Source organism: Megascapheus bottae, chromosome 18 (assembly GCF_031878675.1).
Source record: "Megascapheus bottae isolate mThoBot1 chromosome 18, mThoBot2.hap1, whole genome shotgun sequence".
NCBI lineage: Eukaryota > Metazoa > Chordata > Mammalia > Rodentia > Geomyidae > Megascapheus > Megascapheus bottae.
The window spans coordinates 23722542-23738808 of NC_143526.1; the positions used below are offsets into that span (position 1 = coordinate 23722542).

The following is a 16267-nucleotide window of genomic DNA, read 5'->3' on the forward strand; positions in this document are numbered from 1 at the left end:
GTAGAAGGTAACTCATGCATCGCCCATCGGTGTCAGAGGTGAAGCTAACCAACGCGCTGCCTAGAGTTTAGTTCAGATCACCGTAGACTTCCCTCGCAATTTGTCTCTGAGATGGTTCTTATGAATTCCAAACTGTGACATTTTCTTTCATTCAATTCAGGGCTCACTATTAGTGTGAGAGAATGTTCTACTGCAGAGTAGTTTTGTTTTCCCAAAGCCATGTTTTCAAAGGGACCATTTTAGACTTGGCTGTCAGTGTCTGTTTTCTTACACCGCTTTATCTATTTATAGTGAGCTCCCTGTGGACTTTTGACTTTGCAGTGCTTAGTCTAAGTTGATAGTGTTTCCTATATTATGTCACATTCTGAAAGTGGGAAATTTCTAATTATAACCTTGTCTCTTTGAAGGCTTTCAACAGGCCTAATTTTGAGTGAGGCCCTTTGGTAAATGCCCTGTCTTCTCACTGCAAAATCATTCTTCCCTCAGGTGTTGGTAATAATATCAGAATGTTTTTATGTGCCACTTCCAAGGAGCTCATCTGAACGTTCTAGTAAGTATATTCTCACATGATAGAATATTTTCAGAGTTTTGGATTGTTTTATGACTTAGAATTCACTTTTGTACTGTTACGGATCATGGGTTTTCCCTTTGATTTGCTTGGTAACCTAACCAAGTTGTTATAACTAACAGTTCCTTAAAATGTGCTCTTCAGATTTGAATAAAGTTATATTCCCTCTTTTAAATTAGAGACTATTTAATATTGGCAATTTCATTTCTTGTTTTATGCCCATTATTAATAAACAAAAGGTTCTTCCTCTTTTGGGTTTGAATGAGAAGTAGGAGAAAAGAACTCACATTTGTTGGGTCTTTGCAGTTTATCATTTATTGTGTTAAGTCCTGTAGAAGTAGTCCCTTCAAATCCTTATAATACACCACATTCAGCACTGTTTTCTGGGACCAAGGAACCCTGGATTTGAAAGTCTATTCCTGACTAGTTTTGAGACAGCCTAATAACTTGTATTTACTAAACTTCATTGGAAATTTTTGAGACTTCAAAATTTTCATAGGTAATTGGAACACTGCATATGCCTTAGAGTTCTTAAATGTGACAGAAACCCAGAATAAAGCATTATAGGAAAAAAGATGAAAATTTATTAGCTCATATAACTGGAAACTCTTGGGGTATTCTGGCTTCAAGCCCAGCTTAAATGATGTTCAGTTTCTGTTTCCAGAGGGTTCATTCAATGGCTGTCAACAGTCCTAACTCACTTTTTATCAGTTTAACCAACTCTACAGAAAGAGGAAAGCTTTTCTTTCCGATTTTGCTCCCAGAGTCGTGAGGAAGACTCCCAGCGGGCTCAGCTTGAGTCCATTTCTGAGCCAATCCCTGTGACTGGTGGGGCCATTCACCCTACTGCAAGGTAATAAACATAAAGGACGAGGAAACCTTTGTCCTTCAGGCCTACATAACCCATGAAAGTCAGCACGGTCATGAAGCTAGGGTGCCAAGCAGAGGATCTGCCCGGTGTGATAGGAAAGCTTCTAGGTGATAAAGACTGTCCCTTCCTCCACTGCCATCTTTTATTTGGAGGGTGTTTTGCTTTCTTCTCTCCACAGATCAGGACCCAAGGTCAGGCAAAGCTCGGGGGGTTGAACAGCTGCAGGATGCCGAGGAGGATAAAGACGACTCCAATGAAGAAGAAAACAAGGACAGTCTGGCGGATGAAGAGGAAGAAAAAGAAGACCTTGGAGATGAGGAGGATGATGATGATGAAGAGGACAGCCCAGCTGGTGGTGTGGAGGAGGAAAAGGCTGATACCCCTGACCAAGGCCCCCAGAAGGACAGTAGTATGGCTGAGAAAGTGGTTGAACCTGACAGATGTGGCGAGCAGTCCTGTGCTGCTGCTGACAAGGAGCCGGCAGAAGACTTGCTGAGGCAGCGCAAGAGTCAGCATGCTAAAAAGGGATCATAGGTTTAATGACACTCTTTCCGAGGATACAGACCAAAAGAGTATTTCAGCTTCCCTCTGGTCTTCAGTTTAAACCAAATCCTTAATTTTTCCTGAGTCAGCAAGCCTCTCTCTGCCAAGGTGGTCTCCAGTCTTATGGATACATTGGCTATAAGCCTGTTAATATCTTAAGAACCAAGTATGACAATCAAGAGATGGGAAAAACCATGCCTGTAGAATCTAGTTGGCTATGTAGAATGGGATCAGGTTCATTTATTTGGAGCTAGAGAGACATCCAGAGAAACCACCCAATGCCCTCATTACCTCTTTTTAGAGACAAAGCTGCAGGCCCCATAAAATGAAAGAAAAGCTGCCTCTTCTCTGCACATCCTATTTTACTTCCTTTCCACATATTACGAATTTATTTTTTTAAGTCACACTGTAAGAAGCACCATGTATCATACAGCACACAAACATGATTGTAGAGATGAAAACTGAGAGGGTCTGGGATATAATGTATAGACAAAATTATTAGAGAGTTAAGAAGTCAGCCTCAAAAACTCCTATTTCTTGCCTTTAATTTACCCAGCTTTTTTTTTTTTTAACCATTGACCTGCAGATGCCCTCACCCTTCACAATTGGTCCTGAGTATTCTGTAGCCAGGTCTGCATCCACCTCCTGCATTCTTACTGTAAGGTTTTGAGAATGTGACTGCCAAACTTCTTGAATGGAAAGTTGTAATCTTTGGAAATTTAAACGGAAATGGGGATTTTACACAACAGATTTTAAAAAAAGCATTTTAGCCAATATGTAGGTTCCTTTTTTCCTTTCTTCCTTCCTTCCTTCCTTCCTTCCTTTCTTTCTTTCTTTCTTTCTTTCTTTCTTTCTTTCTTTCTTTCTTTCCTTTCTTCCTTCTTGAGAAGTGCTCTGAGTCTTGCACTAGTACAAAGTAGTCTTGCTTATGCAAAAAACTTGAATATGTTGTTTTGTTTCCATCTCAAGGGGTTCTCTGGCTCTTGAAACACTTTCATAACAACTGAGAAACTATTTCTAATTTTTTCCCATGATGTGTTATTAGTAAAGAAATTAATGAAAGTCAGTATCAGGAGGTGAAAGATTTTATTTGTTTTCCATCTTCCTTAATCTTCTAGAGAATCATATCTTTGTCAATCTCTCACTATTCAATCTACTTTAAATTCCCAGGGAGCCCAGTTTCTTTAAAAATATCCATCCATCTCCTCTCTTACCTGATTTATGTCTTAGAATAAAGTCATAAAATTAGATTCTAGGCATATGAAAGATGCTTAAAGTCAATCTTAGGCCTCTGAGGTCCAGGCAGATTAATGAGTAAAGGTTTATGAATTCAGGAAGTTTCTGTCTTCTTTATAAAGGAATATATAATGTTTAGATAACTCTTTCCCTACACTAACCAGAGCATGGTAGTGTGGGGGGAGGGGGCGGATTCTGACATCCTCTGCCCTCCTGAAGTTGAATAAGGCCACTGTAAACCTTGCACAAAGGAGATTTCTAGTCTGATAGTCCAAGAAGAGGCTGTTTTTCATCCTTACAATGAGTTAAGCAGAAGTCTTCTCTCAGTGTATGGTGATTTGTTAAGAGTTGTCCATAATTGTGTTCTTCAGACAGCAGTAGGAGCTCAAACTTGAGCCCCATGATGGATGGAAAGCTCCTTAGCACGTGCTTAGCCCCTTCCTGTGCTGCCATGTTCCTGCCCATCTGATTCAGGCCATGGTTCAGAGGGTGGCATTTCTACCTCCCTAATCTAAGCAACCAAACTGGTTCAGCACTACCTTCTGGTCACTGAATTTTTTTCTCTTATAATCAGAGAAACAAAGTTTTCAAAGAATAGTAAATTCAAGTTGAGAGGTATGGAGTAAGAAGAGTTTCATAGTTTGGCTTTTCTTTATAATGCACCTCCCTCAAGTTGAATATTTTTTCAGTGCTGTTTCTTTTTAGCCAGTCCTGGGGCTTGAACTCAGGGACTGGCCTCTGGTCCTTGAGTTTTATCAGGGCTAGCACTCTACCACTTGAGCCACAGCACCACTCCCAACTTTTTCTGTGTATATGGTACTGAGGAATTGAACCCAGGGCTTCACACATGTTAGTCAAACACTTTACCACTAGGCCGTGCTCGCAGCCCATTCAGTGCTATTTTTGACTATAGGGGAAGGCACAAAGAAATTATTTAACCCTGGCTTTTATAAATAAAATCCAGTTTCCAATTGGATCCCATTGGTACCTAATTGTATAATAAAATGTATTATTTTGCCCAGCAATACTTTAAAAAAATGGAATGAGGTTTAAAAATTATCTTGGAGAAGGTCATACAGTATGAGTGTCTGTAAGGATATTTACTGATTTCTCTGTTTTCACATTGAATAAAAAGTGGAGATTCTAGCACTATATATATATAATTTCTGTCCACTTGGAACCTTTAAGTTTATATTCAATAGTTAATTAGTGTAAAATAAAAGAAAAAAACAACCTACAATAATTTAAATTTAAAACTAGATTACCATTTTAATAAGACAAAATAGATTTTTCCTGTAGATAATTTATTTACTCTAGAAGTGATGTGCTGAGAATCATAATTTTAAAAATAATCATATATTCTTCTATTGCAGTATCAGCTATTTAATTATAGATGCTACTTTATATACATTAAAATTAGGTGAAAAAAAACCTTGTGGAATGGAGGTCCCCAGCACTTTCTGTGTAGGTATTGAAATAAGGTGCCTTCTGATTGATTAGAAGGAATATTTGGAGCCTCTAGTTATCTTGTGTTGATTTCTTTTATCAAGCCAACTTGATTAGGAATCTCATAATGAAGCAACACACATACAATTTCCCTTTGAAGTATAGTCACTGAATAGGGAGTGACAGGACCTATTCAATTCTCATGCCATTCACATGGCTTGGCTCATCCCTATAGCTTCATCTTGCACATAGGATCCCTATCTGTCAGCTAAATGCACTAGGGTAAAATAAGCAGGCTTTAACCAGGTTGGCCTTTGACAATTGAGAAAGCCACACTTCATTTTTTTATGGCCAAAAACCTTTGTTGGTAATCTATGGTGTTGCAGAATGTGTAAATGTTTGTAAGTCTGCAGAACTGTGCCCTGTAACATCTGGGAGTAGAAGATAGAAATGTCGTTAAGGTATAGTTATAATGTGACTTTGGATTAACAAAGCCTCTGGGAATGGATCTGGCTTGTTGCTTTCTAAGATGGGAGACATTAAAGAGTAAAAGAAAATGGAAAGGCTGAGAACAAAGGTAACCTGAAATCTTAGCATGAAAACTGTGACATGAAGTGAGACAAGGCAGGAGGAATTGCTGCTTTGGGTTTCTGACATCGCCTTAGTGTTGTAGCATTATTCCTGCGATGTTAAGTATGGAGCACGGCCCATCCTGTCAAATGTTCCAATGGTTTAGAGCCTGTTCGTGTAAATCTTTTGTGCCAATGAGGAAATTTTGTGGAGTGTCTTACATCTTGATTCTCTTGGAAAAATTGTAGCTTGTAGAATCCAAGTATGGAATCATCAATCTTATTATACCTGTTGGGGCAGTTTTGTGTACAGCTTTCCAAAAACCAGGAGGTGCAATTGAAGGGTCTTTGAGATCCTCAGCCCATATGTGGCCTTCAGATGGTTAATCTCAGTGGAGTTTTATGTAGACCGTGCTGCGGTAAATATGTGTGTGACTCCTGCATCTTGGTTATTTTTCCAGTGTCATTTAATTATATTTGTTACTAGACCGCTTCATGGAAATGCAGTTTTTTGTTGTTGGGTCTTTTTGTTTTTGTTTTTCTTTGGTTGGTCGTGGAGCTTGACCTCGGAGCCTGGGCACTGTTCCTGAGCTCTTCAGCTCAAGGCTACCACATTGAGCCACAGCACCACTTCCAGTTTTCTGGGGGTTAATTGGAAGTAAGAGTCACATGGACACTTTTGCCCAGGCTGGTTTTGAACTGTAATCCTCAGATCTCAGCCTCCTGAATAGCTAGGATTATAGAAGCCCAGGGCCACCGGTACCTGTCGAAATGCAGTTTTTATACTAAAAACACTGGTTGTCGTGTATATTCTTTGTAAATGTCTTGATTATTTACTCTGGTATGTATATATTTTTTTCTCTTTATTGATGTATTCCTTGTTTCCTCAAATAGATATGTAGTCATTAAAGTGAGAACTTGAGTCACTGTTATCTGATCATAGAATTGTGCATAATCCTGTATCTTATGATTTCCTTTTACTGTAAATTTCTATTTGCATCAGAACATAATGATAATTATGACTAAGTTAAAACAAAATGATGTATTGCTTTTCATATAAATATTTTCACAAAAAAACATTTGCTTAGGCTGTTAAAATATTACTTTGTTAAATAATTTTTCTCTGTGTCTATTCACCGTCTAGTCATTCCTTATGTCTCACCTAACTTGGTGTAAAACCGAAGCTATATGCCCTTCAGCTGCTCCAGAACAAGTCCAAAGATTCAAGGGCTCCACCTCATCACAGCAGAGAGAGTACTATGTTTGAACTCAGGAACTTGTCCTTTTAAAGTGACACTTTGCCACTTCTATCACTACCAGCCCTTTTTCGTATCAGTTAATTTCAAGATAAGGTCTTGCTTTATGCCCTATCAATTTAGGCTTCGATCCTGCTATCCATATTTACTTTTATTGCTAGAATGATAGGCACACACCACTCTTTCCAACCATTGTGCTTGCCTCATTCTTTGGGATGGTAGGACTGCACAAGCACACCCAGCCACTGACTGAGGGGGTTTCAAGAACTTTTATTCCCTGCTTGGTCTCCACTTCCAGGGTAGTTAGGATCACAGGCCTTCCTTTTAGTCTGTGTATAATCCTTTTCTCCCATCTCAGTATCCAATGTCTAACCAACAATGTGTAGACTCTTTAGTCTTCCTAAAGGAGATTATGGTTAGTGGATATGTGACTAAGCAATCATTAGCCTTTGGAAAGTCTTATGCCATCCAAAAACATTGGAATGGATTATCTGGTGAAGACTTTTCTACTTGAGCAGGAAGCAGATCCAGAGAACACGGGTGACACAAAGGACAAACTGCTTAGTTCACAAAGTTGTGGATTTATTAACTCTATGAGATTGTGCTTCAGACTAATTCAATTTTATATTAAATTCTAATGATGAGCTTTAGTTTAATAACTATAAAGATAAGTAGGTTCTTGGTTGACCATTCTAATTATTCTGGCTAATAACAATATTTTAGTGCTAATGACACAACTTTTTGTGTCTGTAGCCACTCTAAGAGTGGGAGGCAGCAGTAGTCCAAGGCATATTATTACGATATGGCACCAAGTCTGTTTGTCTTCATTCAGAACCTATGTTCTCTTGACTATGGGAAAGTTAGGAATTAGCTTCTTCTAACGTATCTCATCTGTTTTAAGTAGCATAAAGCATAAAGAGGCATACACTAATACATATAAATGTTAGTGCCATTTTCTTTCAAACTGCAGGCTTGCTCATGTGATTCAGGTGTTCATGTGATTCTTCTGTGATTCAGACAGTGATTCAAGGGATTACCTCAATAGCCAATTCACACTTTCCAGGTCTGAGAAAATAGTCTCATTCACAAAATGCAAACAGTAATAATTTAGGGCCCTATCTAAATCAAGACAGATACTTTGTATCAGTGGCAGGGTATCACGACATATATAACTCAGGCTGGTTAGAAACTCAGTTTTCCTGCCTCAGCCTCCTGAGTGAGAGGATTTCAGGCATGTATATGTGCCATTCCAAATTCTATCATATCAAAACGTTTATACATTTTTTAGAATATGAAATAATGAGTTTCATTGTAACTCTTCTCATACATATATACAATGTACTTTGATCCTAACGCCTTATTACCTTCTCATAAAATTTTTAATTAAGGACTCAATAGGCTTGTGATTTGAGTCTGTAAGAGGAACCAGTTTAACTAGCATTTCAAAAAGTTGCTTGAAAAGCAGTACATTGGAAAAGATTTTTTAAAACCCATTACATAAACTGGAAACCTTTACTGAAATACAAGGAATGTCATTTTAAAAGCATGTAAGAAAAAGTTCAGAGGCCCTAAACTATGAGACTAGCATGAGCTGGTACTAGAATTTGTCTAGTGGCAATGGCAGTAACAGTCTTGGTTGTGATAGAATTCCCCTACCCTCAGAAACAGTCTGTGTGTGTGTGTGTGTGTGTGTGTGTGTGTATACAAGACAAGGCTTTGGCTGCACAGGTGGAAAAATGTACTGAAATGGTTTAAAAGCAAATTCCAACCCTTGCAAAGTAAAAAAAAAAAATCTGCTTACCAATACTTCGGGCCTACACTTTGTGTTTACAAATAATAGATTTCTTTTTCATTTTTATTTTTATTTTTCTGCCAGTCCTGGGGATTGAACTCAGGGCCTGAGCACTGTTCTTGGGCTTTCTCAAGGCTAGAGCTCTAGCACTTGAACCACAGTACCACTTCCAGCTTTTTCTGTGTATGTGGTTCTGAGGAATCGAACGGGATCTTCGTGCATGCTAGGCAAGCACTCTACCACTAGGCCAAACTCCAATAATAGATTTTTTAAGGAAACAAACATGAATCTGGCCTTATAAAATGTGCTTAAATTTACACTAGTTTTCCTGTCTTAAGGCCAAAGACTTAAAGCAAAGTTCTCATTAAGAGGTCATAGAAATGATGTGTGAAGATGTATTGGCAGAACTAAGCAAAACTCCTCAAAGATCCTTATGCTGGCTCAAATATTCCTACTTAAAATGACCTAAACATTCAAAAGTAAAAATCACAAAAGGCAGTTAATCACCTAACAGGGTTTTATTTACCATATTATTGAGAGAAAATAAACATTACATGAGTATAAAACAAAAAGAGTAAGATACTTTTCAGTAAAAATAATCTATCGGAAGCTCATCTAACCTGCGCAGGTTCATTTAATCTTCATCTGTAGTACTTCCTATAAATGCACTGCACATTGAATAAGACTTCAGTAAGATTTTTACATTTTTATCAGCTCTCAGTCTTCTCAGGGCCTCTGTTATGAGCTCCATTAGATCATCCTCAAATCATTAGAATCCAGTTAAAAAAAAATTCATTTTGGGGCCGGGAGTTTGGTCTACTGGTAGAGTGCTTACCTAGCATGCATGAAGACCCGGGTTTGATTCCTCGGTACCATATACATAGAAAAAAGCCGGAAGTGGTGCTAAGGCTCAAGTGGTAGAGTTCTAGCCTTGAGAAAGTCCAAGGACAGTGCTCAGGCCCTGAGCTCAAGCTCAGGACTGGCAAAAAAAAAATCATCATCATCATCATCATCATCATCATCATCATCATCATCATCACCTTTTGTGCTCTTAGATTAGTCAGCTTCATCAATTCATGTGGCTGTTTTGCTTTGAAATACTATGTAACAAATCATAGCTCACTTACCTGCACTAAGAAGGTAAGTTGCCAAAGCTGCATTACATCACCTCTGGAAGACATTCTACTGTAGGAATTCCTTAGGAACATGTCTTCCCCAAAACATTCTAAAATGGCAATTTCTGTAGATGGGGTTGCTACCCTATTTTTATGTCTGCTGCTTTAGGTCATTTTCGGTGAATGCTCAAATGAAAGCTCAGTGTTTGTTGTTTGGGCCCTTTGTTGAAATGATACTTCATAGAAACTTTTCAGGTTCTCTGACGCTATGCATTTGCCTTCTTGAAGTTGATTTCCATGGCCTCAAATAATGCCCTTGGAATGAATCTGTTCACCATCAATCCAACAGAGAAGCAGGTTCTGGCTGCAAATAGCTCCTGTTTCTCTGCTAAGAGAAATTTTTAATTTTTAATGAAATATGACCATTGAAGCTGTCTCAAAGATAACAACTAGTTTGCAATTTCACAAAGGAAGTTTATCTTTTGAAGTGAACATCGATTTTAACCTTATTTGCTCCATAAATTATCAAAAGTGGAGCCATTCATCTCCACCCTCCTACCCTAGGTACAAAAGTACATTTGTTTTTATTATCAAAGGCTCAATCACATGACTCAGACTTCCTGCAGTTATTTCAAGAACTTACTATGCCATCTTCACTTCTTTATTCAATTGTTCCAAGACATTGGATTTTAAATCTAATATGTATATGGACTGAAACAATAATTTAATCCAAGGTATAAAAAAAAATTACAAATAGGATGACATGGAGATTTAGATTTACTACCAGGTAACAAGCCATCTAAATATGGTGACTACATTGTGTGGTGTTTTTAGCCAAAAGACTGCATTTATCTCTGAAAATACTTGAGTATAATTTTTCCAGATTAACATTTCTTAAAGAGGCTTGTATATTTCATCAGTGCTACATAGATGTGAACAGGCCACATTGCAACTTCTCCTTTTAACTCTCCCTTCTTTTCCCTCACAAAAATTTTCCTGCTTTCTTTCTGTATTAATTCTTTCCTTGTTGCTTTCCCCTTTCCTTGTGTATTGCCATTTTCCTCCTTTGTACCTTCTAATCATTTATTAAGCATTCCTTATTTTTCATTTTCTTTTCTTCTGACTCCTCTGATAATTTTCTTCTATTATCCTTAAGTGTACAAAGGAGTTACCATTTAACAAAGCAGTTGAATATAATGCATCTTTATAAGTGCCATCTCTTTTAGCATTGGCCCCAATCCCTTCCCAAACCACTTCCTTCCTCATTCTATAATTTGAATGAAGAAGAAGAGAAAGCACACATGGAGAAATCAATCAACACTATGTTTTTTCCTTGCTGGGAAGAACCATCAAATATAAATTAGTATATTGTGCCTGTCACATCACAATGAAATTACAATAAATTGCCACAGATAGGAATTCTTGCCTACATTCACAATATGTTTGCTCAACATTTCCTTCTCTTCCCCTTTTTCCATATTTGGGCTTGCTCTTAAGCTAAAACTAGAAGAAATTAAGCAATTACTCTTATTTCCCTAGCATTTCCGCATGCAGTTTTACATTTCAATGGAAGGTGTTACTAGGAGTATAGTAATATTAATTCCATGAAGTTCTTCCAGTCTGCTCAGGAGTGAGTCTATAGATGTAGATAAAATCTTACATTTATTCCGTTGGTATGGAAAGAAATTTTTCTTTTTTCTTTTTTTTTTTTTTTTGCCAGTCCTGGGCTTGAGCTCAGGGCCTGAGCACTGTCCTTGGACTTTCTCAAGGCTAGAGCTCTACCACTTGAGCCTCAGCACCACTTGCGGCTTTTTTCTATGTATGTGGTACCAAGGAATCGAACCCGGGTCTTCGTGCATGCTAGGCAAGCACTTTAACCACTAGGCCAAACTCCCGGCCCGGGAAGACATTTTTCTAAACATCTCTTCTCCCCTCCCATATCACAGGAACAACTGAAGAGACCTGCAGTGGTTAATTCTTTGTTGTGGCAGTGGGGGAGCTCGCTGTTAGTGCTCTTCCACTTGAGCCAGACATCTGGTTGTTTTGAAAGTCTTTTTATGTCCAGGCTGGCATGGATCATGATTCCCCTCTATATTTTCCACTGTGGCTGAAATGGGAGACTGAATATCACCATGTCTAGATTTTTCTATTGAGATGAAATCTCACACAAATTTTTCTTAGATCTGGAAATATGATCCTTCTCCTCAGAGTCTCCCAAGTACATGGGTTTACAAATGCAATCCTCCGTTATTCTAGGGTTGTTTTTTTTTCTTTATACAATTTATAACAAAAGTAACCTGAAGGTTGCTTTCTTTCAAGCAGCATTCATTTTTCTGCTCAAGAAATTAGTACCCTCATGAAAGAAACCATTAGTTTTTAATACATGAGACAATGGGGAATTATAGAGAACTTGTCTTAATATGTAAGTTTTAATAAGGGGTTTATATTTTTAGGACTGCATCTCTCAGTTTAGCTAAACTTGAACAAACACTTGGTATAATTCAGTGAACACAGAAAAATAGAAACTCAAATGTAAAATTTTCTAGAACATATACCTCTCTGTTCTTTAAGAAAAGTCAGAAAGCAGTCAGACTAGAGGTTTGCTTCAATGTGCAAGAACCACTAGGAAAAAAAATCATTCATTCTTCCTCTTGCGCCAACTGCTTTGTCTGCAACAAATTTAAGCATACGATTTATGGTTATATTATTTAGGGACTTTCTTGTATAGTGTTTTTAAGCCTTTATGAAAATAATACTGTGAGCATCTCTGTTATAGTTACTCAAGCAGAAGTTACTATTTAATAATATTATTTGAAGTATAGTAGGAAGAACATTGCTTTTTGAAGGGTAGTGAAATTCTAACTGCAATGGGAGAGGTTTTAGTGGGGTTCTAAAGGAGCAGAGTGTAAAGTGGTCTAAACAACTTAGAACGAATTTTAGAACATTTAGAGTCTAACTTGGTTCATCTAGCACTTGTATAACACTTGGCAAGGGACTTTTCCTCCCTGGTGAGAATCCGGCTCATTCTCTCTATTAACTTCATTTCCCCACTGTCTTCACTGTCTAGGAAAAGAAAAGTGTAACTTTACAGCTTCTTTCCAGAAACTTTTTACAAAACCAGTCAGATTGATCCATAGAATGCAACATATGATGATGGTATGGAAGGATTTCTGCCTGTGTTTACAAATCCTATCTAAGCATGTCCTGGTCCTTGTACAGCCCTCTCCAAGGCAGTCCCTGAACACTGAAAAAAATACAGAAAATCACTGGAAAGATTTCCAAATGTCAGTAAATGCTCCAAACTTACCACTTCCTTAGACACATCTAAGACTCTATTGGATTAGAGCTCTGCCATTCCATAGTAGACAAGAAGTTCAATTTTGTTTTAGAGATAGTCTGGGAAAATAATATGGGGCATGGCTTTTGGTGTATTTTTAATTTATTAAATATTGTTAACTTCCATCAGTGTTTCTCATTTTTGGTCTTAATACTAAAATAACGTGACATCTTTATCTCGCAGTTATAAGAACATTACCTTAAATAAGTTATTTCAGGGCCCTTTGGGCAAGGGAAACTGTGGGAACAAGATTTGTAAAAGCACAGATACAAGGACCCAGATCTTGATTTAAATGTTTTAATTTTAAATATTGTGCTGTTGGTGCTGTTTTGTAAATTAACAGTTTGTGGCTATAGAGCTCTGAATTTTCATTTTGCATGCCACCCTGCAAATTATAGTTCAGGCCCTACATTTTGGAGAGAAAGCATACCATTTTATATGCAACCTTCAGTTACAGCCAAAGTTGAGGCCTATAGCACAAGACAAAAACTCATTTATTAGATGATTGTATAAAGTGCTTCACGCACATCATTTAATCCAAGAGATGAGTGTAAAACCCATGCACTGAATAATTTTCACGGTGCCTCTGTCAAAGGAGTTTATTCATTAAGTAAATATATAATGCATTTTATGTTTTCTATTGGAATTGTAACAGATGATAACATAAGATTTTTAATGGAAAAATGTATGTTCTAGAGGTCAGAGATGAGATTTATGGGACCAAAATCAAAGCTGCTACAGTGGCTACCAGATATTTGAGGCTCCTGCCTCATTAGTATTTTGTCTCATCATTTATCACCACCTTTGTTGCACACTAATACTGTTACCTTCTTAGAAAAACTCATGTGAACATATTTGGGGTCCAGTCAAATAATCCAACATAATTTTCCCATGTTAGGTCCTTAATTGCATCCATCCTCAAAGTCCCTTCTTAAAGTAAGAATTCACAGGTTCTAGGGTAAGGTTGTAAGGTCAGACAGGACAGCAGAGGGCGCTTCACTCTGTCCTTCCATGTGTCGATGCCACAATCTGTTCCAGACAACAGAGCATCAACTACTAAGAGAAATGACTTTATATTTTAGTGGGGGTGGGGGGGTTGATAAGAAATGTACAAACAGAAAATAATATAACTTCAAATTGTCATAAGTGGCTCAAAGCAAACTAAGCAGGCAAAGGGGAAGGGCTGTGGAAGAAGAACATAATTTTAAACTGGGTGATCACAAGAGGCTTCTGAAAAGATGCTCTTTCAATAATCTCTTTTTGAGACAAGCTCTTGCCACGAAGCTTCGGCTGACCCTGGAGCTGTGACCTTCCTCCTCGAATTTCTGAGGCTAGAACGTGCAAGCGTGTACATTCTAAGCATTGAACACGTTTTTGAGTAAGGTGTTAACAATAGGGTAATCTAGAAGCTAAGTGTCTATAGGAAAAGCAAGAGCAATCTGGAAGTTTTTGAAGTGAGAATAAACATATCAAGCAAAAGTAAGGGCAGTTGGAGATGAGTACAGTGCATAGGATGCATAGATGCATCCTTAAATGTTTCAGGGTAAGTAGTATGGACTATAGTCAAATTGTGATGGAAGGCCATTCAAAAACTAAAAACAGTGGAGAAACATGATTTTACTCAAGTTTCTAAGTTTCTTACCTGGTCATCAGTACAAGAAAAAAAGGTGGTAGCTTTGGCCACACTGGTTGGAATACATGTGTTATTTAATGGTAGGAAATGGAATATAATTTAACAGTAAGGCCAACATGACTTACTACTATATAATCTGTGGACAGTGAATGGGAAAAAGAAGAATATAATAATGATTCCTAGGTCTTGGCTTGAGTATCAGTGTGAATGATAATGAAAGATGAGACTGTTGAATCAAACTACTGTTATGGATCAGATGTTTGTATTCCTATAATGCATCCTCAGCAACAATTTAGAAATTGTAAAATTGTTCAAACACAATGATAGACTACAGTAAAGTAACATAGTAGGTAACAATCTAGATAATAATATTTTCCATTAAAACATGTATTTTTTTGCAAAATAGAGGAAAATGTTTAATGATCCATGTAACTTCCTGTAAGGGCATCAATCATGGGAAACTGCAAATTGCAGCATAGAGATCGCCCTCACTGCATTTGCATTTCAGGTAATGCTCTTTTTGTATGCATCCAAACATTTTGGAAACTAACTTATCCTGACATATCCTGATATATTTTTTTATACTAGAAGGAACTTCCTCTAACTGGAAAAATTATCAAACATATCTATGCCCGGAAATATTTGTTAAAAGTAAATAATATGCCTGCTTGACTTTATTTTTTAAGTCCATCATTAAAAAAATTCCTGTACTTTGAGATACAACTACCCATTGAGAAATTGCTTCCTGTACAGTAAAAATGATGCCATCTTCTTTCTGGAAAATGTTGACATCTATCAATACTGAGACTGCATTAACAGATACTTTCCTGTTACTGAAAGCTGAAAGACCAGAATAATTTGTATGATCTGTACCCACATGATTTCTGGAAACGCTATTAAGATTAAAAGGGCTGAGTTGTAAGATGGCCTGTTTCCCGATGATGTCTGACTGTTGTTCACTGAACAGATTCATTTGGAAAATTAGGCAAGGTAGGGAGGGGCATAATAGAGCTGATGTGCTGTTTCTGGTTTCAGGAATGAGATATAGACCTCAAAGGGGAAAATTGCCTTAGGTAATAGTTTGATGTTGAGGATATCGAGATATATTTTTTCTAATGCTTTTCAGTGACACTTTTGCCATATTCTGTTCAACATTCCCACCTAACTTTCTAATATATGCTATTTTCTTAAATAAGGAGTGTGGTAGGATTCCAAAGCCTGTGTGTATTTTTTCAGGAGATGTTCCACAGTGAATAAAGCATGGATTAGAAAAGAGCTACAAATTTCATTAGGATATTGTCTTATTCTAGCCTGGAAAGAAGAGTCAAACCTGAAAAATCCTATCATCTGTCTTTTCAGAAAAGATGCTACCCATAGTTGGGTCTTGGTAGAAAGAGGCATTACAAATGGCACACCTGAAAGATTGACTGTGTTTAGTTTTTATAATGAACTGTTTGATAAGACTTTATTTGGTTACAGCACAGAAGTTTTGACATATGATCCTTATTTTTCTGATTAGAAGGAGGGATGCAAGCATGTGGAAAATTGACATGGAACTTTGAGAAAATTCTGTCAATTTTCATCAGGGAGACCTCTGTAATAGGTTCAGAGTGTTGCTTTCAACCTGATGGCTGGTGAGTGGGTTTCTTGGGTAACAAAAGACATTCATTCTGCAGGACAAAATGATATTAGCAACAGTTCTGCCACTGGGGTGACAATTCATGTCGACCTGGAAATCTGGGGTCCCAGGACAGATTATCTCTTTGATCTATCTAGTTGAATGAAGCAAGCATTTTTTCTGGTGCAATTTCGTAAAGCCAGAGTTTCACAAAATCTTCAGATGCAGCAATTCTGTTTGTCAAAATCATAGAGCAAGTATACATATGTATAAATTTCATACT

At 37.5% G+C, this 16267-nt stretch overlaps 1 protein-coding gene across 1 annotated transcript in view; it reads left to right on the forward strand.

Moving 5' to 3' along the window:
• Positions 1–2061, forward strand: part of Tmx4 (thioredoxin related transmembrane protein 4) — a 33829-nt gene extending 31768 nt beyond the window's left edge. Inside the window, exons 7-8 of the mRNA XM_090352014.1 lie at positions 487–550; positions 1618–2061. Of these exons, the coding sequence (XP_090208140.1) occupies positions 487–550; positions 1618–1973 (420 nt within the window). The 3' untranslated portion in view covers positions 1974–2061. The remainder of the gene's footprint in view (positions 1–486; positions 551–1617) is intronic.
• Positions 2062–16267: the final 14206 nt, after the last annotated feature.